The following is a 27,282-nucleotide window of genomic DNA, read 5'->3' as shown; positions in this document are numbered from 1 at the left end:
AGCCTTCCAGGGAATACGTGTCTAACCCCCGGCGTGCACACGGCACCGGCCTCCTGCCCCACTGCCCTGCAGCACAGCGTGTGCCCGCACCGCCCGGGAGGCATCGAGGAAGCCTGTGCCCAACCTGCCCGAGCCCGGTCCTCGCAGAAAGGCAGCGGGCTCGTGGGCCGGAGGGACGTGCTCCTGCCGGTGACCGGGGCCTTCAGAGAGGTGGTCCCAGCATACTTGGTGCGCCGGTCAGGGAGGGAAGGGGGGACAGAGTGCCACGGTGACATCCTTTGAGGTCACTGGCAGGGACACGCGCTGAAAGCAGCGGCAGTCGTGTCACATACTGGGGCACACGAGAGGAGGAAAGTCTACAGAGAGAACTTCCAGCTGCTCTATCTCCTGCTCTCGAAGGAGAGCCCGCCCGCTCCCCTCCCACCCACCGCCACGGCTGCGAGCCTGGCTGGCCTCCTAGGAGGGCCTGAGTCGCGCCTGGAGCCCGGTCCTGCCGCCAGCCTTGTCACCCAAGCCGCCCCCCACCCCCGGCCCCGCCAGCTGTGGTGGAGGGCCGCAGATACATCCTCGCTCACCTGCTCGATGTTTTCCTGGGAAGGACTTTCTTGATGGCTGCTGGTTTCAGGATCTGAATCATTTAACCACCACATTTGAGGATTACTGAGAAGAATCTAGAAACACACAGGAATTTACTCATTGCTCCCACCTGCTCACCGACTCCGTGCTGGGCAGACATGGCCACAGACACACCAGCAAGTCAAGGGCAGGACATGGGGTGGGGGGGGGCACCGGGCCAAGGGTGCAAAGGAAGCAGAGAAAAGGGACCCCCGAGCCCAGGTGGCAGGGGGAAGCTGGCGTTCAAGGAAGGCTTCCTGCAAAGACAACATCTGAGTTGAGGTCTGGGGAGGAACAAAATGACCCAACTAAAGATCCCTTCTGAGGAATCAGGAAGGGAACGGAGCCGGTGGGGGGGTGGGGGAAGGCAACCAAGAAAACAGCCCTTGTGTCAGAGCTCAGCCTCTGGGGCGACAGGTCACGCAGGGCAATAAAGGTTTCTCGGACCCTGCAGGGCTGACCCATGTGATTTCTCTTTGGAGAGTGTCATGAGCTAGATTTAAAAGGTCAAGGAGAGCAGAGCTTTTTGACCGCTGATTTTCATACCACACAACACCTACTCTTACCCTTACAAACCCTCTGGAGAATGTCCCTTTAAATACTTCTAGACTGGTGGCACGTGTCACAGTGCGACTCGTGCAGGCAAGCCTACGGCACAGCCGCGTCAGCCCCTGCCCCAGTCAGAGCTTCCTGCCTTTATGTTGTTCCAACACAGGAGGCCACACTAGATACTCAAATCCACTTATAAGTTATACATTGATGTGTGCGTGTGTGCGCTCATATACACACAAATATATGAACATAAACATTTACTTGTGGAAAGTTCTGAGGAATGGACGGGCGGTCTTGAGAATAAAAGGCCAAGGCAGGGCAGGCTCTTCGTTGCAGGCAGGGTCCAGAGCAAACTCCTCAGCAGGGCAGACGAGGGGACCCCTGCCCACCTGGCTCCAGCCCCAGCAGGCACAGCCCCGGTGGCTCCCCCCGGCTCCCAGATTCCTTGCGCCTCGCCCCCCCCCCACACTGCCCTGTGTCTGCCCGGAGAGGCACCCCGTTTGCCCGGCCCGCACGTGTGATCCTCTACAGCTCAGCTTCCCCCCTGCCCCCCACGTGCCGTGCTCCCACATGGTGGTCTGTCCTCCTCTGCGTTCTGTCTCCGCAGTGCTCTGTGTGCTCCCTGAGGCCAGCATGTGCAGGCCGAACCAATAAATAAAACGATATTCAAACAGAACATTTTAATTAAAAGAAAACCATCCTACAACTTTCATCACTATTCTCCACATCACTGCTAAACTCTAGGTGTTGCAAACGGAAACCGTACACACAGTTCTAGCCCCGTGGCCTCCGCCACTCTTGCTCTGTCACTGGGTTCGAGAACGGGAGCCCGACCCTTAGATCCGAACTGGGACAGAGCAGAAAGGCCCAGGAAGCGGGACTGCACGCACCACGGAAGGACACAGGAGAGGAGTGTAAGTGGGGGAGGGGCCCCCGGCCCGCAAGCAGGGGCGCTCAGGGCAGGCCGGGGTGGGGGGGGCTACCTTCAGGGCTTCATCCAGGTTCCCGCCGGCCTGATGCAGGGCCTGCTTGGCCGCGTGAGTGGAGTAGCCCATTCCTTTCAAAGAGGTGATACTCTCCAGCCGGCGTCTTTTCTTCTCTTTTTCCTCTTTCCTTATTTGGGCCAATTCCTTTAGGAAAACAGCAAAGTTACAGAACTGGAAACTGAGACTCTGTAAGAAGCCTGCTCGGCCCACGCTCAGTAGGATTCTGGGGGTTGCCAGGCAAAGTGGAAAACAGAAGGGGGCTGAACTTCCCTCCGCAGGGCTCCCCGAATCACCAGCAAGAGGGCTGCGAGGGCAGGGGGCCCGGCACTGCTCTTGGGGCAGGCCAGTGGGAGCCGGAGAGCGCCGTCCGGCCCGGAGGGGAGCGCCGCCCAGCTGCCACCACCCAGCACCACGCAGGCCGCTGAGAACAGGGAGCTCATCGCTGCCAGAGAAGCGGACGGGCCCTCTTCCAGGGACGGGGGAGAAGAGCTTCCTGCACGGCTGGGAGGGCTTCTTGGCCCCTGGTTAATTCCCAGGGATCTTCTTAACATGTGGAGTCGGGATGGGGGGTGGGGGGCAGTGTCCTGGGTGACACCAAACCTGGAGATCTACCCACCCCACTCCAGGTGCTTCCTAGGCCCTGTGAGACCGTTTAAAACCCCCAGAATGCTCAGTGTCAGGAGACAAAGGTCATCTAAGTCCACAGTTCTTGACCCTGAGCTCAGAAGTGCCTTCTGTTGTTGCAAGAGCCTGAGAAGGGCTACAGAGAGTTCTAGCCCCTTCTCTCCCATCCGAACCCCCATCAGGAGAGTTCAGAATTTAAGAACAAACGTCATTTAAAAAAACAGATTTTGGGGGTGCCTGGTGGCTCAGTGGCTTAAGTGTCCGACTCTTGATTTGGGCTCAGGTCATGGTCTCAGGGCCCCAATGCCCCGGCCCCCACGACCCCACCCTGCCGTCGCCGTGTCCGCTCCACAGGCACACAGGCCAGCGAGGTGACGCCACAGCACCTGCATTTTGACTTGGGAGTCGCACCCACCGCCGTGTCGGCCGCCTTTCCCCTGCCCCACCCTCTGCTTCCAATTTCAGTTCTTCCGTTCATAGTCCGGAAGAATTGTGCAGAACATTCACACACACAGAAAGGTGCCGCCGGCCAGCGGCCACGGGACTCAGGCTTCATCTCACCCAGATCTGACACAAAGTTGGAGCCTCGGAGCACTGTTCCTTCAAGTACAGATGCTGAGCTCGCCCTCCTTTTAATCACGCAGAGACATGGGAGGAGCGTTTTTGTGATGTTTCCCTTTACACTAGAAACTGGGCAGAAAAAAGCAGACGGGACAGAGGACGGGGGTGCCGCACTGGGCTATGCAGCCGAGGCGGCGGTGGACACCTCTATGACTGGCGTTTACAGCTAGAAGGGACCTGGGAGAAAATCCATCCCAACTCCTCAGAGAACAACAGTGGCCCCACCTCGCCGTACCCCATCATTAGCTCTGTCTAGAACTCAGCTCTTCTACTGTAAAATTAGCAATATTAGATATGGTAACATGCCCTCCGACTCCAATCTCAAGTTTTTTTAATCTACTCATCTGTAATTGTTTCGTAGGACTGTAGTTTTTTGTACCTTTGGTTTCGTACTGTTAATCGTTCCTGTGACCTGACTCACGTTTCTCGCTAAGGATGCCATCCCAAACTGTAACCGTGGCTCCACGGGAAAACAAAGCCCCCCCGAGCACGGTCTCCAGAAATCTACCATGGTGAGGGGAGAGGGAGAGAGGTGACATGCATGGACAGGCCACCTGGATGATGTACATGGGAGCTATGGCCACCACCACAGGGAATAAAACTAAGGAAACTGCACGGCCTGGAAATTAATGCAATTAAAAAGGACAAGTTTCTCCTGTTTCTTCCCAGTCTGAATAGAGAAGTATAAAGCGCTCCCTGTGATTAGAATTACCACAGAACAACCTCTTTCTCTTCCTTCATACCCAAGAGCTATAGTATTTTGCAAATAGGCTTACTATCGCCTCAAGTTTCACACCTATGCCAAGGCCGAGACCCAGTGTCGCTGAGACCACACTAAGATACCTCTCTGCGGTTGGTGATGTGGGCTGCCGCGTGGTCCACGTTCCCGTCACAGGCCCTGAGGCCAAGCCGGGCTTCCTGGGCAGTAAACCCCAACTGCAACAGATTGTGAACTTTCGATGGATCGATATATAGCTCTTTAAAGAGTTGGCGTGCCTACAGATGAGAAAAGAATACAAGAATCCTTTAACTTTAACAACATTAGAGCTTAACACAAAGCTAAAACCTGGAAAGAATAAGCTTGTACCCGATGTGAATTACAGTATGTCAGATTTTATTTTACTTTTTAATTTGACACAGAGAGAGTGGGAGAGCAAGGAACACAAGTAGGGGGAGAGGGAGAAGCAGGCTCCCCACTGATCAGGGAGCCCGATCCCAGGGAGCCCCACCGAGTGGGGCTCGATCCCAGGATCCCAGGACCCCAGGATCATGACCTGAACCCAAGGCAGACGCTTAACGACAGCCACCCAGGCGCCCCTGGTGTGTCAGATTTTAGCTAAACACTCTGAACTCTGCTTATTATCAACTAGCTAAAAAAGAATACAGACATTACTCTGCCCATGTGACGTATAGTAATGTAACAGAAGGAAACAGGCTAAGTAGCCGCGACCTTTTCTGTTTTTGTAACAAAATCCCCTGAATCGGAGCTGCGCACGGCGCATTTCTCGCTGTCTCCTACAACTGGGTGTAGCTAGGTGGTTAAGTCTAGGCCAGTGGCATGTAGCAGGACTGACACCCCCAACTTCTGGTCCTTCCAGAGGGGGCCCTGCACTCGCTCTCTTGCCCCCTCTGCTGGCTGGAAGAGGACTGACACGATGGGCCGGGGCGGCTGCACACGGGCTGGTGTTGCTGCTCCCCGGACCTGCCTGCTGACCTCCTCGTGGCCAGGTGAGGCACGGAAACCCGCAGCCAGTTAAAGACCCCGTCTTTCTGGGGTTTCCTCATGACAGCATCTCACCCGGACCCTAACAGATGCAAGTATGGTGCCGACGTGTGTGAGGCAGAGGATACGGGGACCTGATGTCGGTTCTCACTAGTCACGAAATACTGACTTGATGAAATACTGACTATTTGGGGAAGGAAAAAAAAGTAGGTGACAATGGCTACAACTCGAGTATTCATTTTCTTACCTTGTTGAGACAGTCACGAGCCTCTTCGCCATTTCCACTGTGATAATTTCGGATACCTTGAAGCAAGTAAAGTCTTAAAAACAATACCTTCTCTTTCCCACAGTTCCCCTAAAATTATTGGGGGGAAAAAGGATAAAACTGTCTTATTTCTAATTACAGATCTGTAACATTCACACTTGTCATTCCCTTCATCCTTACAGGGGCAAAAGTGCACTCCTAAAACGTTTCTATCTTCACGTACCACTAAGGGCAAAAGTAAAGATCCCAGAGGATGAGGACATCCCCCATCCCACCAGGAAGAAATGGTGCCAGGACTCCTGGGTGCCTGGTCCTTTCGGTCAGTAAGGAAGTAGACCAAAGCCCAAACCGGGGATGCTTTATGCTGCCCTGAGATCTCCAAGCTGAATTCTGATGACTTGTGCAAATCCCTTTAGAAAAATCCTTATTTGAATCACAGCCCTTGAGCTCTGACTCACTCGTGTCAACGGCTACCATTCAAAATGTCTATTTTTTCTGCATTTAAATCTTCCATGAAACTCGGCTGAACACAGTCATCAGCTCTCTCGGCCGGGGTGATCATCGACGGGGTTCTAGGGCTGGACAACGTGGTCCTCCAGCTCCACCCCGCACAGACCCAAGTTACAGCCCAACTTGCAACACGTTCCGCAATCCCGTTAGAGGACAGCTGGATGAGCGCTGTGCACACTACTATTGAATCACCTCTTGGCAGCAGTTGGCATTTGTTATCAGGAATAAACTCGAAAGGTAGAAACAGGCTCAGTAATACACAAAACAAATCAGAGTAACATACTTTTATGTGGACCAGTCTCTGGTGGTTTTCTCCGTAACAATTCTTAAAGCATTTCTGAGCCAAGTTTAATTTCTTTTCCGCATCATCAAGGCATTCCAGCTGCTCCAGGCGGAAGTAGCACCACACGATGTCCAGCTGCAGCACGGCATAGTTATCCACGGTGTCCAGCAGCTCCCTGCAACACTCGCTGCGGGCGCGAGAGGAAAGGACGTCACAGAAGAGGAGCGTTAAAAACCTTTTCGTGGATCGCTGCAAGTCTCTCCCAGGTTCTGCTGTTAAAAGACCGACTGCTCCACAGTGTCTACGAAGGGAGCCGTATTCATCATCGGAATTCTCCCAATGGGAAAAAGGCAGTTAGGGCTCAGGAATAACGGTTTAACACACGCACACACCCCCTTGCTACGCTGGGAGCGAGGTTCAGCAGGGAGTGGAAAATTGACCTCACTGCATCAGCAAACATGAGGCAGCCATGGCTTAAAGCAAAGGTTTCCAGGCCTGACTAAATCAGAATGAGCTGCAAGTGAGGAATTTTCTTCTTTCTTTGGTCCACACGGGTGCTGGGACCCCATCTACATCAAATTTTAACAGAAGCCTCTGGAGACAGGGCCTGGATATTGTGTTCTGGAAATCTCCCCGGGTGACTCTAAGGTACAGCCAAAGTGGGGAACCAGTGCTTTAAAGAACCGCCCCCCCTCAAGTCACCACTTGCTGTGAATGCCTCCCCTGATGAAAACAAGACATTCATGTGCAACCACAGTCAAGCGGGGAGGAAAAATGAGAAAATGCCAGGCTCTAAATGCTTAGCTGAGCTGGGGGCTGGGTGCAGGCTGGATGCTACTCCGCGGCTGTCCCCAGCCCCAGAGAAGGGGGACGACAAGACAAGGGAATGTTGGCAAAGGTGGACATCAAGCTTATTTATTCTGCTTTTAAAATGTGCTTTTTAGAAATTCATAATGCATCCTTAGACCTCAAGTTGGAACTTTGTCAACAAAAAAGGAAAACCTTCGGTACAAACTTGAAAGGTCTCGCCTGTTTGTTTTCATGGGTATTCTATTAAAGGGAAGACTGCTCTTGTACAAACTGTAGAATCCACGTGCCCTCAAGCTTCCCACCTTGCCTATCAAAATCCACGTGGAAGAAACAAAGAGAAACCAAAGAAATGTGATGGTGTCGTTTACACTGTGAAGTGGGAGTCTCCTGAGTGCAGGAGAAATACACCAGAGCGGGCTTTTCGGTCATCTGTCCCATCTTTCGGTCATAGTGTCTGCTCTTTGTGAAGGGCGTGTAAGGGGCCCACTGTATTTTATACATGTCCGTGCACAGGCCCCTGCCTGGGCATGGGACACTGTCTCTGAACTGCCTGCTCAGCCTGAGAACTTGCCTTTGAGGACGAGGAAAAACTCTGTGGCCTGCGGTCTGATCTCACATTCTAGACTCCTGTTTCTAGGAGAGAAGACGATCCTGCCGTCCCTAAGAAAGCAGGGAACATTTTGTCACAGTTTTCGAGTCCCTACCTGTGTATGTGGGCTCATTCACATTTAATATGCATGCAGAGCAAGGCAGAAACTGCCTCATTTCAGGTAAAAATAGAACCACGTGTGCAAGCTCAGCCCAGAAGGGACTACCGGGCAGCATGAGCAACAAGCACGGGTCTCAGACTAGCGAAGGACATGTCGTTCTTTTCGTCTCAAAAACACTTTCTCTTCAGGTAGAGGCCTATATAAAAGGGATCACGAAATCAACACTCCAGAGTTAATAATTTTGAAACTATTAGGCCTATATTTGAACCTGATCATGTCACTCAGAAAAAAAAATGTTAAAGACCTGTATAAAACTGTACCTTAGAGAATAATTTTATTAATACTACCTTGGCCTATGGTTTTAGTAGCTTTCACACTCAAGGATCAGTAAGTTTTCATGTTAAAAACATTAATTAAAATAAATAAGCAACATTCATTTAAGTAAAGCCTACTGAGTCTAGTTTTAGAAAAATTAAATCCCAGTTGAGCTGAAGTCAGTTAATTAACAGAAACGTATTCTATTTGCCTTATGATTTTAAAATTTTTACGTAAAATAAAGGGATCAATTTCAGGAAAGGCAAACTAAGCTTATGTATCTCCATTCTTTTTTCAGGGAAGGTTGACTAAAGTCATTTTCAATCACTGGCTTGAAGGAGTTGATCACAGTCCACCTCGGTGGTGGTTTTCCTATTTCTTGTCCTGGGGGCTCGTTATGGTTCTTTTATCTGGGGGTTTGCAGTTTTTAACCAACCGGGGAAAATTCTGGCTAGTATTTCTTAAGATTCTGCGGGAGAGCCCGGCTGCCTCCTTTTTCAGGGACTACAATGATCCACATATCGGGTCACCTGAAACCGCCTTACCACCTCAGGACATCGTGTCCGTCTATCTTTGCTCAGTTTCCTGGTGGCGCATTTCTACCGGCCCGTCTTCGCACGGACCCGTCTCTTCTCCGGTGGCGTCCAGTCTGCACTGAAGCCCACCCGGTGGGCTGCGCTTGGCGTCTCCGCAGTGACGGTGCGGCTCTCTGGTGGGCGTCCACATCTATCTAACACGCCCGTCCTTCCTCTACCTTCTGGAACGTACGAATTCGGTTACAGCAACCGTTTCAATGTCCCAGCCGACGGAGTCTATCTTCCATCTTCCGTGTCACTTCTGGGTCTGTTTCCATCCTTTACTATGGGTTGTATTTCCCTGCATCTTTGCGTGACCATTAACTTTTCACCGGTGGCTGGCCGTTTCTGTGTTGTGATAAACACTACTTTGTCTGGGATGCAGGTGATCCTTTTAAGGCTTGTTTTTAAGCTTTTTCAGGTGGGACCACAGCAGCCTTGAGAGATAATCTTGCCCTACTGTGGAGGCAACACCCTTCTTAAATCTCCCTGTGATGCCTACGATCAATCAAAAAGTTTGTCGCTGTGGTTCTGGCTCTGATCGTCGCCATTATTCTTGGCCTTCTGAGCTCTAGAGACTGCTCTCTGCGCCTCTCGGGTGCTGACCTCCCCTGCCTGGGGTGGTTTCCTCACATGCAAGTGTGGATCGTTACTCAACAGAATACTCCAAGGAGACCTTTTGAAGCTCTGGGGCCTGCTCCCCCAGGCTGCTCTCCCCTCTCCCGCCGCGGCCTCCCTGGATTCCCGGCTCCATTTCTGCAACTCCGCGGGCAGCAGGAGGCCCCACCTGGCTTTCCCGTCCCTGCACTGCAGTCGACCGGCTCCCGAGGCAGCCCCAGGAAACAGTCCCAGGGCTCCCCTCGCTTGTTCCCCCGCCTTAGGGAATCGCCGTCCTATACTGCCAAAAAACTGAGGTGTTCGCACACTTTGCCCAAATTTTCAGTTGTCTGAGGTGAGAGGATATATGGTCTCTCTTGATCCCTCCTGGCCAAAGCAGAACTCCCACTTTACATTGTAAACAGGGAAAGAAAGGACGCTTGGTCATATACTACACACCATTCCCCAAGATGCAGAACGAAGTCTTGTGAGACCTGCCAGCTTGCTTGGAGGTGGGAAAGGAAACAGAACTGAAGTCTCTTCCAGCCTCGTCCCTGACCTGCGCTCACGCTGATCGCCTCTACTGAGAGGAAGCGCTCACACTAAAACGCTGGTAGTAAGTCAGCCTGACTAACGAGAGCTTCAGGGAAAAAGTGTCATTCTCTACGGAGGCACTGACAACCGTGACTGGGTTACTGTATCTACAACTTACTGAACATGGTAACGTACTGTGAACTGAAGATATAGTTATTTTTATTCAGGGCTTCCTGGAGACCTGAAAATTATTTCGAGGATTTGTCTGGGATAAGAAGGTTGAGAAAGGCTCACAGAGACAAATCAAAACCAACCATGGCTCAGTAACTGCTGAAGGAGGGACACCTCAAGGGCTCAGTCAGGTAAGTGCTCAGGGCATGATCTCAGGGTCCCAGGATCGAGCCCAGCATCAGGCTCCCTGCTCTCTGCCGCACCCCTGCTTGTGTGCTCACTGTGTGTCAAATAAATAAAATCTTTAAAAAAATACATAGGAATTCACTACACCTGTCTTTATTTTTATATATGTTTGAAATTTTCTGTAATGAAAAATTACAATCATGGAAGGAAATGAAAAATGCGTCTGCATTTGACGGACCTGACTTCGAGCCTGCACCATGTACAGCCGAAGAGAATGAAGGCAGCACAGAGGCAGGGACAAAGAAGTGGCGTAAGAAAACCCCAGAGGAACCAAGCCCTTGTTCTAACTTCAGATTTGCCACCTCCTTGCCAAATATCTTTTTTTTTTTTTTTGCTTAAGTTAGTTTAAATTGGGGTTTGTTCACTTAAAACCCAAGGGTCCTTGCTGCTAATATGCTTGGCAAACTATAAACATTTGTATTTATCTTCTTCAAGTGTACAGTAGATCTTGGGGTTTCATCAAAATGGAAAAGAAAATAATCCTAAAGTTGTTAACTTTTGACCATTTTTAAATACCAAGGCTACTTTTCAAGCTCCTCTGCCAGGATTATAGTCTCTCGGCACCATTTCTCTCAAGAGGAATCAGGAGCCCCTGGGAACTGCTGACTCCTGGTCTGGGGCAAGAAATGTGCAGGGTGAGTCTGGAACACCTTTGGACACCAGCCACCACTGGGATCGGGTCCAAAAGATGCAGCCCAGGACCCATGTGTTGGGCACAAATGGTCAATTTAAGCACTAAGGTCTGAAAAACATCAAATGTGTTAAAATCTGAGTTCATATTGATACTTACAAAGAAAGAAGAAAAAAAAGAAGGAAAGAAAAACCTCACTGGTGATATCCTCTTTGGGGAATTCAAGGGAAGCACCTCATTTATTCTGAAAACAGGAAAATAAGAAGAAAGAACCAAGCATTTTATTCTTCCTTTACACTGTACCTCATTGTAACCAAAGAGCCAATGAGGAAAAATACTTCTTTTCAGAGGAATCCCAGCAATAAATGCAGAAGGAAAAATAAGGTGTCACTGTTTGCAGCCCCTGGTGAAGCAATGGACTTGGGAATGATCATGAACACCCGCACCAAAGCCACCCGGGGACGAGGTGATGGGAGACCGCGGGACGGACCGCGCAGGCTGCCGACTCGGCACAGACAGAGCTGCTGCGGGCGGGCTATCCAAATAGAACAAGTGTGTGTTTATGAAATTCCTTACAGGAAAGAGAGATGAGCAATCTGAAGGGATAAAATAATTCACAAACTGGTCTACACCGCAACTACTCTCTTCACATTCACGACTGTTGGGCGGAAAGCTGAAGCCCGACGCGTGCGGGCAGAGAGACGGCGCTGCGCGTAACCGGGACTATCTTCCTTAAGGCGGGTACCACCAAGTACAAAAGTGCCTACCAGAAATATTTGTCAGCATCCAACAGACACGGCAAGGCTATTCCATATTCTTTTCTTTTCAGGAAAGCTCTGCCCTTCTCATGGTATCCCATAGCTAACATAAGGGCCTAGGAAAAAATATGGAATTTAAAAAAAAGTTACTTTAAACTGTAATAAAACAAATTATATGAAAAGCATATCAAGTCTAAAGAAGTCAAACAATGATTTTTAAAAAACCCAAGATCACAACTCAATCCAAAAGCCAAAATTAAGAAAAATAAAATCAAAGCTTCATTTTCATTTCAATCCTGAGATCAAGCACTCAATTTAACGTGGCTGACAGGGTCATAACCCGCACCTGTCTGTCTGTTTCCATCAGTTTATTCCAGTAACCGCTGATTTAGATCTATTTCTAGTATTCAGTAAGACTGAACAAATAAACAAGCAGCCAGTAATGCTTGTATCCCTTTGAAAAAAAGCATTCATGAGGCACCTGGGGGGCTCAGTCAGTTAAGCACCTGACTCTTGGTTTCAGCTCAGGTCTTGATCTCAGGGTCATAAAACCGAGCATCGAACTCCACAGTGGAGCCTGCTTGGGATTCTCTCTCTCACTCTCTCTCTCTCTGCCCTTTCCCCTGCTCATGCACTCTTTAAAAAAAAAAAAAAAAAAAGCATTCATTTCACTTTCTAGTTTTGGGGTTTTAAATAAAGATTTGAGAGAGAGAGAGAGAGCGAGCGCACGTGCACCAGCAGGGGAAGGTCAGAAGGGGAGGGAGAGGGAGAAGCAGGCTCCCCACTGAGCAGGGAGTGGGGGAGGGAGGGGGGGACACGGACACGAACACACACACACACACACACACACACACACCCTCAATCCTAGGACCCTGGGATCATGACCTGAACCAAAGGGAGATGTTTTACCGACTGAGGCACCCAGCCGCCCCACTTTCTAATTTTAATCAAGTTTTCTTCTGAAGTATCTGTCAACTCCAGTATTCCTAAAACAATTTTTAAAAGGCAACCCATGGGTGCCTGGCTGGCTCAGTCAGCAGAGGGTGCTGTTCTCGATTTTGTGGCTCTGAGTTCAAGCCCCACATTGGGCACAGAGCTTACTTGAAAAAAAGAAAGGGCAATCCAAAAATGTTTTTAAGTTCATTAATATTTAAATTTGAATTTTCATATAATTCAGTTTTGTAAAGATTTCCCAAAAAGTCTGGATATCATTTATTTTTTTTAAGATTTTTAAAAATTAAATCACACCCAACATGGGCTCAAACTTACAACCGCGAGACGGAGTCACCCACTCCACAGACTGAGGCAGCCAGGTGCCCCTGGATATCATCATTTAATACATGAGAGTTGTGGGCAAATAATTACCAACATTTTAAAAACAAATAAGCATCAATCCACTGATAGCTACCAAGTTCTTATTAAAACTTAACTTTAATCCTTCATTTTCAACCATGTAAGTCATGGAGTAAAGCCTACTTTTAACTTGTCCTTTAAAGACAGAACAATTAAAATGGACTTGACCCACAGTCATTATAGCTCTTCATTATTGGAAGCTACTGGACCAGCTCAGATACTGATCTCTGGGTCCCAGCTGTAGAATGCTCCTACAAAGACCCCCTGCGATGTGTTCAAAGATAAAACCACCTCCTGCCTATTCCAAATTACTGGAAAGGCAGGAGAGAGATGGCAGAATCACCTGTCCGGCTTTTTCCCAACTTACACGCCCTTCCTCCTGCCCCCCAGCTCCCTATTCTGATCTATCCCTTAGAGGACATGCCCTCTGGTAAAAAACAAAAACAAAAACAAAAAAATACCCAAACCAGCACTGCCATGGGGAGCCGCCTGTGCAGAAGGCAGCGGATCACGTCACCTGGGAACATTCACCCCTGCTGCGGGACATGCCACTGAGCCGTTCTGTTCTGTGGCACTGAACGTCACAGGCTGAGTTGGGGGACACAGGTGCGTGTCACAGGCTTCCATCCTGTTTAGAAGCTCCCATGGAAAACGGTTTCTAGTCCTTTATGACAGTCCAAGACAAAACAGCTAGAAAACCACTTCTGTTCTGACAGCAAATCAAAGCGCCAGCCATAACTTCTAAAGTACTTACCTTTCTTTCTGACGGAGGAATTCTGATTGATCTGCCCGTCTGGTTGGCTATGTCTAAATACGGTGTGGTTTCTGGGTCCACCACCATCTCAGCTGCAACAGAACCGAAAGGAAGTCCGTTAATTCCACACCAGAACGCAGTGAGGGGACGTTACGGGTATTAGACTGCGGGGAAGAAAAGTCCCTGCGAACTGTGACCACGGCGCCCCCGGCCTCCCCGCCCCGCATCCCTCTCCAGCCCAGAGCGCTGCGCACCTCTCTCCGCCAGTATCTCCAGGCCTCTCTTGGTCCTCTGGATTCTTTTCTCCTTGAGCTCGGCTTCATTTTGCTCTTCCTCCTCAACCTGGAAGTGTTTCCTCACATCCTCTTCAGACTGTTTGAGTTCAAGCACCATGGCTTTCACGTTGTGCGTCACGCCTTGTTCCTCAAGGGTTTTCCCTGTAAAAGTCGGAAATGCCTCTCACGAAAAGAGCCAAAAATACCCTGTGTACGGGTGACGGTCCATTCTGTTCAATGGAACTCTTAAAGCCGCGCGAGTACTCGCGAGCCACCACGCCCCAGGCTCGGTGAGCACACGCCGATGTGTGGCTGCATAATTCTGTCGCTGGTAAGCGGAGGGTAATACCCACATCCTCTAACTGGAGAAGTAATAGCCCCGGTTCCCAGCAACAGGTGAGAAGGCACAGTGCAGTGGGGAACTGTGAGGGGGAGCGCACCGTGGCAGCTAAAAGCAAACCTCTCAGGTTCTTCTGAACTTTGTGGTCCTGGGTAAAGCACTTAACACCCAGGGCCTTACACATAAAATGGTAATAAAGACTGTGACAGACAGTGATGAAACAGAATGAAAGTATATTCACCAAATCAAAAGCTGGTTCTATGAAAATTTAACAGAATATACAAACCCAACAAAAATTAAGTCAAAGATGCAAATAAACCACTAAAATGAAGAATAAACACAGATGCATATAGGTTTTAAAATAATGAAATAGGGGCGCCTGGGGGGCTCAGTGGGTTAAGCCTCTGCCTTCGGCTCAGGTCATGGCCTCAGGGTCCTGGGATCGGCCCCACATTAGGCTCTCTGCTCAGCAGGGAGCCTGCTTCCCCCACCCCACCTTCCCCGCCTGCCTCTCTGCCTACTTGTGATCTCTCTCTCTGTGTCAAATAAATAAATAAAATCTTTTTTAAAAATGAGATATTATAAACTATAAGTATATAAATTGGAATATTTTCCTGGAAAACTCCATTAAATTTTTTTTCCTTGGGAAATTTGACAAACATTCTAATTTATGAAGAAAAATAAAGATACACCAATGGGGGGCGCCTGGGTGGCTCAATGGGTTGGGGCCTCTGCCTTCAGCTCTGGTCATGGTCTCAGTGTCCTGGAATCGAGCCCCGCATCGGGCTCTCTGCTCGGCGGTGGGCCTGCTTCCCCCTCTCTCCCTCTCTGTCTGCCTCTCCGCCTACTTGTGACCTCTGTCTGTCAGATAAATGGATAAAATCTTAAAAAAAAAAAAAAAAGATACACCAATGGTCAAGTCACCTCAATAAAGAAGGGCAAAGAACAGGACTCATCTTACTAGATTTTAAAACTACAACAAAACCACAATCATAAAAAAAACTCTATAGGTGAAGGTGGTCAAAAGGCAGAAACTTCCAGTTACAAAATAAGTCTGTCCTGGAATGTAACACACAGCACGTGACTGCGGTTAATAATACTATATTGTATATTTTAACATAGCTAGGAAGTAAAATCTTAAAAGTTCTCATCACAAGAAAAAAAACTGTTTCACTATGTGAGCTGACATTATTGTGCGCCCTCCACAATATATACAAACACTGAATCATTATGTTGTGCATCTGAAACTAATATAATGTTATCTGTCCATGATATCCCAATAAAAAAAACCTTTAGGGTTCTGGTCTGGGAATAAACCTACAGGTAAATGGAAAGGATGGGAAGTGCAGAAAAAGACTGCTAATAAAGGAGGCACCACGGGTCAGTGTGGCAAAGGCAAGTCTAGCAGGGGATATTAGAGAAGCTGGATCCTTCGCCTTTACTCATATATAAAGGGGGCTGTGGACAGACTGCAGACCTCAGGCAGGTTAGGCTAATTAATACACAAAAACATAGAAGACCGTGAGGCCCTGAGCTTGGGGAAAGACCTTATTTAAACACAAAGGATATAAGCTGGAAATTGATGGCTCTGATAACAATGAAATCAAGGGTTTCCGCCCAGTGAAGAATACCAGGAACAGAAGTGGCGCAGAGATGCGAGGACAGTGAAAAGCCACCTATGATATCAGAAACAGACGATGGGGAATGGCTGGCGGAGAAGACAGGCTAGGGCCGTGTGCAGGCTGCGTTCCACCAAGCTAGGACGTGAACCTGACTCTCTAAGCCCTAAGAGCCTCCTGGAAACCGGCTGTAGTGCCTACCTGAGCGGCTGCAACAGCTGGCTGGTCTCCCAAGTCCTTTCGTGCCTCCTTCAAGTCCTCCTGCACCCACAGGAATGTTTAAAACCAAAATGTATCAGGTCACCCCCCAGCATCTGTGGCTTCCAGCCTCTCTCGGGAGGAACCTTCTAATACTGCACGAGTTCACAGAGCCCAGGTTTTCTACATAACAGCACTACGGCCATCGTGGGCCAAGTAAGTCTCTGTCGTGGGAGCTGTCCTGTGCGGTGTGATGGTTCAGCAGCATCCCTGGTCTTGACTCCCTGAGCGACAGGAGCATAAGCCTCCATCCTCACCCCACAACCAAGTCATGATAACCAAAAACGTCTCCACACATTGCCAAAGGTCCTCTGGGTGGCCAAACTGCCCCTGGTTGAGAACCACTGCTGTAACCTTTTCACTGTGGCCTCTGTGTCGCCCTCCATCCTTGAAAAGCACTGCCCTCCCCTCAACTTTCTACACTCAGCTGTACTGGACCTTTTCAACTGCTCAAATTCACATCAGGGGGCTGATACGAGGCTCTCTCAATCGGAACACGCACCACTGCCTTCACTCAGCTTTAGTGCTTCTGCCTTGGAAAGAACTTACCGGAACCCCCACTTCGATCTGAGCACACCTACACTCCCGTTCTATAACATTTCCTCAGACCTGCAACGAGCGTCTTTTCTCCCCACTAGCACAGAACACACAGTAAATACTGATTAGAAGGGTTGTTTCTGCTTTATGTTTCTATTTTAATCAGCTCTACAATAACCTGTTTTAGAGTATACGCACAGTAAAGCCACTAGAAATTTGTGAATAGAAAAACAGAAAAAAGACGCAGTCATTACATTAACGCGACAGAAAACCTGCACTTTGCCATGACATACCGAGTTGCAGCTGTTTCTTGTTTATGACAATTTTGATGTAATTTTCTTGAAATCCAAAGGTTTCAGCAATTCTGGAAAATAAACCGGTACAGGCTGCGGGTAATCAATTTATTATTATCCGATAAATGGGAGTTTAATCATGACCACTATTTTATACATTTCATTTAGAAATGCCCAGTCTTTCGATGAACCGTCTCCCAAACACCACTTCACAATAAAGCCAGCTTTCTAGACGGTTATTTGAAACTGTGTAAGAGACAACATTCTTTCTTAAACTATCTGCTTTACTCCTTGTTTCCTCGTGAAGTGGAGACCACGTGTGGGGAATGTGCATCTCAAGAGGACAGCCCTCGCCGCGTGTCCGGAGAAAATCCATTCTCTATGCTCCTGCAGTCTCCTAGGAGAAGCCCGTAACAGAGGCTTGTTCCAGACAATCTCCTCCTGTGCACTGAATGAATGATGCTTCCTGAATCCATCCCTAACAGCCCTCAGGTAGACCAAAGAAAACGAGAAAAATCAGCTTCAGAACCAGAGCCGGCTAGCGCTGGAGGCACTCAAAACACTTACTGTTTAAATTAAATACAGACGTGGATGACATAACCAAACGGGTCTCAAGAGTAGGACTGTCACCAGGATGTGACAGGTATGTTTTCTTTTTACAGATGGGCCAATAGCCTGAATGTGGCTAAAACATTTTGCTGAATGTCACAGCAAGTGATGAACGCACTAAGAAATAAAATTCAAAACTAATGATCTGATGATTATCTCTATATCATTCACCCACTGGTTCAAGCACGTTATCACGTACCTGTTAGGTGGGAGGCACAGAGCTCCCGCCGGTCTCAAGTTATGCCAGGAAATGAAGGCAAATGGTGCCAGTCTTGAGTTCCTGCTCTGCGCTTAACTGCCAGTGCGAGCCTGATCGCGCTCTGCAGTGGCCACGCCTCAATTCTCCTTTCCGCTAAGTGAGGAGAATGGTCCCCGCCCGGCTGTCTAACAGGACTGTCAAAGGACCCCACAAGCCAGTGCGGGAGGGCCGAGAGCAGCTGGGGCTCCGGGCAGCCAGATACTTACTTCGACCTCAGTTCTCTGCCAGTGATGTGCAGCCGGGTCTCCAACACGTTCTTCCTATCCTATTTAAAAAAAGGCAAATAAAAGAAACTGTACAGAAGGAACTCTATGGAAGAACTGTCTGCTATGCAAACTACGTCAGTCAGGGAAAGAAAAATACAGTATGATTTCGCTCAAATGTGGAATTTAAGAATCAAAACAGAAGATCTTAGGGGAAGGGAAGGGAAAACACAACATGATAAAAACAGAGACGGGGGGGGGGGCGGACCCTAAGAGACTCTTAACTCCAGGGAAAAAACAGGGTTGCTGGAGGGAAGGTGGGTCGGGGATGGGGTAACTACTGGGGGATGGGCACGAAGGAGGGCACGTGATGTGATGAGCACGGGGTGTTATACGCAGCTGACGAATCACGAAACTCTGCCCCTGAAACTAGTAATACACTATATGTTAACTAAACTGAATTTAAATTAAAAAATTTTTAAAAAGAAAGAAAATGTACTTTGGCGTGACACTCTGTGGTGCTATTACTCCGTCTAGAAAATCAGGAAGGTTGGTATCAATGTTAGGGACTGAAATGGGGCACGCCGGGCGGAGAAGCTACCGCACACGACCTGGCACGCGCTGACCCTGTGACCTAGCAGCCCTCAAGGGGGTCGAAGTGTGCACCCCAGGAAGGGCGTCAGCCTCTGGGGGGAAGCAAGACGTTCCAGAGGGGTTTGTGATGTGTCTTCACTCACGGAAGCTGGCCTACATGACACAAGGGCCCAGCCCACCACCTCGGCACCACGGCCACCCTCAGGGAACTGTGCCCACTGAGCAGGGAGCGGACAGAGACGCCATCTTGGAACCTCTTCATTCCCCCCTGGCTGGGCTCGGGAGGAAAAAGCGGAATCACTACGAAAGCCTAGGAGACCACGCAAACCTGCTCAGATTCCGCACTCACCAGCCAGCTTTCTGACTGGTGGTCTGGCTTCCCAGGTGCTGCCTACTAGCAAAGAGGCCTATATTCATATATTACCCTTTGAATTCATGAATGGGCATCCTGAGGTAGACACATACATAATTTTCTCTTTCTCATACAGTTCTGTATTTTTCCTAGACATTGTTTCAAGTTTTAATGAGATAAAATTTACATTTCATAAAGCTCACCTGTTTAAAATATGAGTCAGCGGTTTCCATTATTATAAAGTTACACAACCATGATCAAATTTCATAACTTTTTCATCATCCTCTCCAAGAAATACCATATTTTGTGCCCCCTATTCTCTCCCTTTATCCCCCAAGCCCCAGGCAACCATTAATTTCATCTCGGTCTCTATGGATTTACTCATTCTAGATGTTTCGTATGAATGGAACTATACAGCACGTGGTGTTGGTGTCTGGCTTCCTTCGAACGTTTCTGCGGTTCTGCCACATCGACGATGCGTCAGCACTCCGCTCCTCTTCATGCCTGAAGGATGTTCCAGCGTGTGGCCACAGTGCATTTATCTGCTCACCCACTGACGGACACTTGGGGTATGTCCACCTTCTGGCTAGGAACAGCTAGACAGAGCTCCTTTGTGAACAGAGCCACTATAAGAATTCATGAGCAAAGTTTCTGCACAGACACGGTTTTCATTTCTCTTAGAGTAAAACTGCTGGGTCCTGTGGGAGCTCTGACACACATATATATTTTTTCATATCTTCTGAAAATGATTAACACCGATCAGTGCTCAGAGGCCAGCAACCTTTGGGTACCCTGCCCCAATGTCATTTCTGGACTTGAACTACTGAGGACGTGGCCCTGACAGGAGGTGGCCCTGCTTGAGCACTCAACTGACTACCCTGTAGCCTCCACCAGCCCAGAAAAAAGGGAGACAAACTTCCTGATGTGTCCTACTGTGCACGGTCTGGGAAAACCGGAAGTACTCTTTTAATTCCCCATTCAAACTCTAGAAAAGGTAAGCATGTGATGCGTGGCTTTATGAAGTTTGGGAGGCCTAAGAGGGACAAACTAACCCTGTAAGTGTTCCAGTTTAAAAATCCTAAAATTAACTTTGAAGTTGATAAACATTTAGCATGTGAAGTAACTTAAAAGAACTTTTCACTTTGGATTATAACTTTAAAAAAAAAAATCATAATTTATCACTAAGTCAACAAAGCATTGCTACATGTACTCCTTTGGGAAAATTACTCACTTTTCTTAGCCGTGGAGGTAAAAAGACCTCAATTGTAGCAATTCCTGTTGTTTTATAATTTTCATTTCCTGTGCCACGCTCGATTGCTTTGCAACGTATTTCTTCGATTATCTTTTCTACTTCATTTTCACAACATTCTAGCCTGTCAGAGTACTTCTTAGCAAGGTCCTATGAAGCAAAATCAGGAAAGAGATCAATGTAGTGCCAACTCAAAAAAGGGGCACAGTACAGAACAGTATATGAAGGACTCTAAGGCAATGGGGCACCTGGGTGGCTCGGTGGGTTAAAGCCTCTGCCTTCGTCTCAGGTCATGATCTCAGGGTCCTGGGATCGAGCCCCACATCGGGCTCTCTGCTCAGTAGGGAGCCTGCTTCCCCATCTCTCTCTGCCTGCCTCTCTGCCTACTTGTGATCTCTCTCTCTTTCTCTGTTAAATAAATAAATAAAATCTTAAAAAACAACAACAACAACAAAGAAACTGCTGAGTGGTGGTCAGCCCATCGGAAGGAAATCCAGATGGGCTTGGCATCTAGAGAGATACAGAGGCTAGAAAGGATCCAGGGAAAAGTAAAAACAAAGAATAGGAAAACAGACCCAACAGAAGATGTGAAAATAACTGGGATTGTTTAGGGGTAAAGGAAAAGTGGGCCATGACTTACGTCACTGTAATGCATTATAAATTACTTTAAGGAACAACGGAGTGATCAACTCCATGGGAGGAGACCGAAAGGAAAAAAAACCCACAAAGAAGACATTCTCATTTCTCTAACTTGTGAGAACAAGTCAAATTAGACTTAAATAACTTTCTTTCTTTCTTTGACAGGGAGAGACAGCAAGAGAGGGAACATAAGCAGGGGGAGTGGGAGAGGGAGAAGCAGGCTTCCCGCTGAGCAGGCAGCCCGAGGTGGGGTTTGATCCCAGGACCCTGGGATCATGACCTGAGCCGAAGGCAGACGCCTAACAACTGAGCCACCCAGGCGCCCCTTAAATAACTCTCTTAACAGAAAATTCTCAATCACTGGTACTGGTTGTAAAATCATTTGCTGGAACAACTCAACAGAATTCAGAAGAATGCCATACTTATAATCAGAGTTTGTGATGAAGGACACAGATGAAAATCTAGGTGAAGAGGCACACAGGTGGGTCTGGGAGGGTCCGGAGTGCAGGAGCTTCTATCCCTCAGGAGTAAGGGTGTGCCACCCTCTCAGCACATGGGTTTGTCTGCCAATCTGGAAGCTCCCTGAAACCCATCATTTAAGGGCTTTTACGGGAGTTCCATTACGTGGGCATGACTGATTACATCAGTGGCCTCCAGTGATTAACTCAATCTCTAGCCCTCTCCTCTCCCCAAGGTTGGAAAGTAGGCTGAGAATCTAATCTTTTTTCTTTTTTTTCAAGATTCTATTTACTTATTTGAGAGAGAGCAGCAGAGCCATGAATGGGGGGGAGGGGCAGAGGGAGAGGCAGACTCCCCACTGAGCAGGGAGCTCCAGGCAGGGCTCCATCCCAGGACCCTAAGGTCATGACTGAAGGTAGCCGCTTAACCAACTGAGCCACCCAGACGCCCTGAAAGTCTCATCTTCTAATTGAAGTTTGGTCTTTTTGGCCACTAGCCCCATCCTGAAGATATTACCAAGAGTTGCCTCATTAGAACAAAAGATGCTCCTAGCCCCCTTTCCACTGGGGATATTCCAAGGGTTTTAGGAGCTCCGTGTCAGGTACTGGGGACGAAGACCAAACAGCTCTCTTATTATGCCATATGTAGCTTCGGAGCCAAGGGACTATAACAAGCAAATTCAGGAAAAAGGTCACAAGATGGGTTGCAAAAAATAAAAAGTGAGGCCTGTCAGGAATGGGAAAGACAGGAAGGAAACCTCTTCCCTCCCAAGCACATCACTGTGTCACTGCACTGGATAATGTAATGCCCTTGTGACAATCTTTAGTCCCTGATACCATCCAATGGTATCCAATCGTTCCAATCCATCGTTCATCTCAGGATACTTGGACAGAGAAAGCAAAGAAGTACGTGCTATATTCCAATATAAAAGATTTCTGTCAAAAATGATTAATGTTTTTGTCTGAAAAAGCAGGCAAACTTCAATTTCTAGAAACCTCATTCATGTAAAATAATGCCATTTCTGAAGTTGCCATAAAAAATTGAGATGGAAGTATTAGAAAAGTGTATTTTGGACAAATGAACAGATAGCCATAGTATAAAAAAGCTGGGGGAAGGGAGCCATTGTTTTATAGCAAACCACACGAGCAAGGAGAACAGAGAACCAACCAGCTGTTCCCCATGAACACGTACTACACGCCCACAGTGCCATTAGTACTGCGCACCAGCAGGGTAAAATCAGTTCCCAAATTACTAATTTCATGTAACACTGTGAAGGTATTAAAAATAGTATGTGCCTGGGAAATTAGAGACCATTCTCATATGAATAAAATCTTACTAAACAAAAATAAGTCTGTCAATTCTAAAGTGGGTACCCGCTTATCACTAATACTTTTGGTTATGCCAAAAATTTACAGTTAAACGTGGAAATTTCCGGGGACTTCAGAATCTTATTTAAAAGGAGACTTACAACACTGCTATTTATTTATGTCTTGAAAGAAAATACCTTCAATGCCAAACCGCCTTCTTTATTTTCATCTGTATATGGAGGCTTCCAAAGTTGAATTCTGTCTTCCCTTAAGAACTGGGTCAATTTTGCTTGGAGATATTTCTTTTGTGCCATCCTTGAAAGCAAAACAGTACATAAGCAAAACTCCACACTACATTTCAAAGCATTTCATAACTTACCGAACACACTGATGTGTTCGATGTGGTAAAAAGAGCTCCCCTCCACACCTCCCTCTCCTGTTTAATCTAAATCACTTTTTTTTTTTTAGGATTTTATTTATTTGACAGAGAGAGCGCACAAGCAGGAGGAGCAGCAGGCAGAGGGAGAGGAAGAAGTAGGCTCCCCACTGAGCAGGGAGCTCAACGTGGGGCTTGACCCCAGGACCCTGGAATCATGACCTGAGTTGAAGGGAGATGCTTAACTGACTGAACTACCCAGACGCCCCTCTAAATTACTTTTGATTAAGGTTTTAATTAGCTCTAAACGTCTCTAAAATATACACATTCTATACATATGCTAAAATACACTATATATAGTTACACATTATATGTTACATAAAATATGTATTTCAAAGTTGCTAAAATGTAGAAAGGTTTATTATACTTTTCTATTTCTTAAACTATTATTCTCTGACCTAAGAGAAAAGATCAAATGAGAGAAAGATGAGTCCTTAAAGCTGTTAACTTTCATAAACAATTCAACATACATACATAAACTCTCTTGTATTTATATTTTGGTGAGTTTAGCACAAAGATCAACCACCTTGGTAGGGTAAACATAAAAGCTGGCTGGAACCATGAATTATCAATATTCTCTATATCTGAATTTTTAAAATTACAAGGTTTTGCTAGAAAAGTTTTATATATTTTTGCAATAAGCACACAACAGCAGATCTATATACTATTCAAATCTAACACTAGTTGGATCATCACTTTACAGCCAAAAACACCCAGGCCCCAGAGCTGTAAAATGACTCAGCCAAAGTCACAAAGTTAGGCAGTGCCATACCTAGCGTGGGGATTTCCGCCTACAAAATTTGCATTTTTGTCCCACAATTCTTTGCTGCTTGTCTGCCCTGTGTATGTAACTAGTCTCTCCCAAAGAAGCCCCTGGCAGCAAAGGAGTTGTCTACTCATCTCTCACTAGCATTGCAATTCAAAGAGGCAGGGAAGGCTGCTGGAGATGTCAAACAGCCAAATCAGAGTTAGAAAAGTAAAAGGGTAATTAGCTTCTAAATGATGAAGACAAGTTCTACAGAGTAAAAAATAGATCCAAGGGTTAACATAACCTTGATAAGTAACTTTCTCTTTTTCCCTATAGAGCCTGCAGTATTCTACACCCCCAAAACCCAGTTCACCAAATTTTAAAATCAAGTTTGTTAACTTCAGTGTATTCCATAAGTGAATATTTTATTTTATTTAAGCGATTTTATTTATTTACTTGACAGACAGAGATCACAAGTAGGCAGAGAGGCAGGCAGAGAGAGAGGAGGAAGCAGGCTCCCTGCTGAGCAGAGAAACCAATGTGGGGCTCGATCCCAGGACCCTGAGATCATGACCTGAGCCGAAGGCAGAGGCTTAACCCACTGCGCCACCCCGGCGCCCCCATAAATGACTATTTTAAAAGAAAGTTCAAATCTATTTCATATCAGTCTGGGGGGAGAAAGAGGGTCATTGGGGCAGGGAGGAGGAAAGGGTGTAAGGAACAAACACGTCAAGAGGAGGCTGCTGTGCACCCAGGTGACCCATGAGAAAACACCCCAGATCTTCAACCACTAACAAACTGCTGCTCACGTAGAAAAGCATGAAACACAAATAACTCACACAACCACTATACATAGTTCCCTACTCACAAATCTTCATGAATTCTGGATAGAATACCAATGGGGAGGGATGATCATTTCATGGGCTTCTTATGCATGGACTCAAGCTCTTTTTAAGGTCTAAAAGCCCAAAGGGTTTCACAAACGCAGTGTGCATCCTAAACTCTACCCACTGACCAAATCAACTGAACAGATGAAGGTCCATAGGCACGCGACTTAATGTTTAAAAAAGATTAATCTGGGGCGCCTGGGTGGCTCAGTGGGTTAAAGCCTCTGCCTTCGGCTCAGGTCATGATGTCAGGGTCCTGGGATCGAGCCCCACAATGGGCTCTCTGCTCAGCAGGGACCCTGCTTTCTCCTCTCTCTCTCTCTCTCTCTCTGCCTGCCTCTCTGCCTACTTGTGATCTCTGTCAAATAAATTAAAAAAAATCTTAAAAAAAATAAAAAGATTAATCTGCTGTTTTGAAATGTACAAAAATGTCGGTTATAAGCAGAATAAAAAGAGGATACACTTGAAACCAAATCAAAAGCAGAAAGTTTAATAAACCAGTTTCAGTTTTAACTGGAGAACTGAAAGTTTCATTATGCATGCCATACAATGTTTCATATTACAGCCAAAAAAGCAGTGATGTATGTCAATTATTTCTCAATAAAACGGGGGTAGGGTGGGGAACGGGAGGCAGGAGGAAGCCCAGAAATTCATTAATATTACTGCTCCAAACTGAAAGTGAAACGTTATTAACTACTCCTTTAAAATTTTCGCTTTCACTTCTGTAATGAATCGATCTATGGAGACCTTTACCCAGAGCTTTTCAAATATACATATATACACACGTATATTCAAAATACACTGTCCTTTCTCTCAAGCGGAGTAGGAAAAGATTCTCGTATTAAAAAATAAGAGTAAGGGAAGGAGATGACAAATGCGGAACCAGATCATGAGAGAAACGCAGAATCAACCACATTTTCTCATTAAATAGCAAAGAAAATCTAGCTCTGACTGCAAATATGAATCCCAAATGACATATCTGGAATGGCAGTGTTAGCATTCAAGCTTTCTGTCTCGCTAATGAGGTTTACTTGGTACGTATCTTCCTCTGCCTCCCCCAGAACAACTCCACAGAACCCCCCACTACCCGGGCCCAGCCCAGCGCAGACCTAGGGCCGCGCGAACCGTCGGCGCGTCCCCAAGCCCCAGGCAGCCTCCCCGCTCGCCGCCCACCGCCGCCGCTGTGGCCGCGCCCCGCCCCGGGAAGGGGACGCGTCGGGGTCGTGCCGGGAACCCGGGCACCAGACAGCGCGGGTGAGGCCCGGGCCGGGGACCGGACGCTCCGCCGCCGCCTCCTCACCTGCGCCACCACCGCGCCCGCCGCGACCCGCCGAGTGCCCGGATGCGGCAGCGGCCGCCGTTTATTTTCATTCCGGGTGAGGCTGGCCCCGCCCCCGCCGCTGCGGCCGCCGCCCCCGCCTCGCGCGGCCAGTTAGTGGGCGGGGTTAGAGGGAGGGTCGGAGGAACATGTTGTGGGCGGAACTAATATGGGGGCGGGTGTTGATGACGGGATGGGCGGGGCTAAGACGGGGCGGGGCGGGGTGGAGCAGGGTGGAGGGCGAGGGGGCAGGGCCTACGAGGCCTCCAGCCCGGGATTCGGCCGGGACGGTGGAGATCCCCGGCCGACCCTGCGGGGCGGGACCTCAGGCCCGGCCCAGTTTGCTCGACTTCCGAGGAAACTGCCCCCGGCGTCATTTCTCCAAAAGCCTTGAGAAAAGCCCGCGGACCTTCTAGGAAGAGCCGTTTCCCCCGGAGGGAGGGTTGTCCCCTGAATGCCCGGGTTTTCCTCCCGCTCTCCATCGGGCCCCCCTCACGGTGAAATTAGGTTCCTTCCCCTGAACTGCCCGGCTCCCCGCCCGGGCCCCGCGAGCCGGGGGCCGTCGCCCCGCCCACCGCACGGTCTGTGGCGAGCCGCCCGCTCCCCGAGCGCTCCGCCCGGCTGTGTGCGTGCCAGTGCGGCCGTGCCCGGGCCCTGTCCGTGTGTCTGGGTGGGAAAGTGACACGCGTGCGCGCAAAAATTCCGGGCGACTTGTGCGACGCTCTGGGAACCTGGGCAGAGCCCAGAGAGCTCTGAGAGATGATAGATGAGGCGGACGGGGAGATGGGAGATGGAAGACGTCCATCTCAGACCTCAGCAAGTCCGCTCGGACGAGGCCGTTGGCTCTTCCTTCCCGAATCCCGAAACGTGGCTCCTGGGACCGGCTCTAGCACCGGGGTGGGCGGGGCTTCCAAGCTTACTTAGGTGCCGCTGGCACACAGCCCCCTCCAACAAGCGCCTGGGGGTGCCTGGGCAAGCCACTTAGCTCTCTCTCAGTGCGCGTGATAATGATAACACTGTCGACCCGGCCACCGTGGCTAAAATAAATCTTGTGCGAGGATCTGTCTGCCCCTCTCACTGGGATGTGGGAAACAAAGGCGGAGGGAATGTGGATAAAATTTATCTCCATATAACCTGCAGCCTATCGACAAATACTTGAGATAGGCAGATTGTGACATTCCTCCAGGATCCGGACGGTCTTCTTTAACATACGAAAGTCCTTTAAGATCTTCCCTTATCTTCACTTCTCCCAACCCCAAGGAATAAA

The 27,282-nt window shown here is 48.3% G+C and overlaps 1 protein-coding gene across 3 annotated transcripts in view; it reads right to left on the bottom strand.

Moving 5' to 3' along the window:
- NUB1 (negative regulator of ubiquitin like proteins 1) overlaps window positions 1-26,130 on the bottom strand; it is a 28,004-nt gene extending 1,874 nt beyond the window's left edge. The window contains exons 1-13 of one of the 3 annotated variants that reach the window (XM_080817947.1): window positions 25,998-26,130; window positions 22,824-22,941; window positions 20,204-20,371; window positions 18,030-18,088; window positions 16,956-17,026; window positions 13,888-14,070; window positions 13,634-13,725; window positions 11,536-11,642; window positions 6,180-6,366; window positions 5,369-5,476; window positions 4,242-4,394; window positions 2,151-2,297; window positions 576-671 (exon numbers count right to left, since the gene is read on the bottom strand). In XM_080817947.1, coding sequence (XP_080674073.1) covers window positions 576-671; window positions 2,151-2,297; window positions 4,242-4,394; window positions 5,369-5,476; window positions 6,180-6,366; window positions 11,536-11,642; window positions 13,634-13,725; window positions 13,888-14,070; window positions 16,956-17,026; window positions 18,030-18,088; window positions 20,204-20,371; window positions 22,824-22,941; window positions 25,998-26,068 — 1,560 coding nt within the window. In that variant the 5' untranslated portion in view covers window positions 26,069-26,130. Of the gene's footprint in view, window positions 1-575; window positions 672-2,150; window positions 2,298-4,241; window positions 4,395-5,368; window positions 5,477-6,179; window positions 6,367-11,535; window positions 11,643-13,633; window positions 13,726-13,887; window positions 14,071-16,955; window positions 17,027-18,029; window positions 18,089-20,203; window positions 20,372-22,823; window positions 22,942-25,806 lie in introns of all 3 variants that reach the window. The other 2 variants (XM_080817948.1, XM_080817949.1) reach the window with 2 other exon arrangements.
- Window positions 26,131-27,282: the final 1,152 nt, after the last annotated feature.

The sequence above is a fragment of the Martes martes genome, assembly GCF_963455335.1.
Source record: "Martes martes genome assembly, chromosome: 11".
Classification (NCBI taxonomy): domain Eukaryota; kingdom Metazoa; phylum Chordata; class Mammalia; order Carnivora; family Mustelidae; genus Martes; species Martes martes.
The sequence above is the reverse complement of the archived record's forward strand: the minus strand, read 5'-3'. Positions and strand labels throughout refer to the sequence as shown.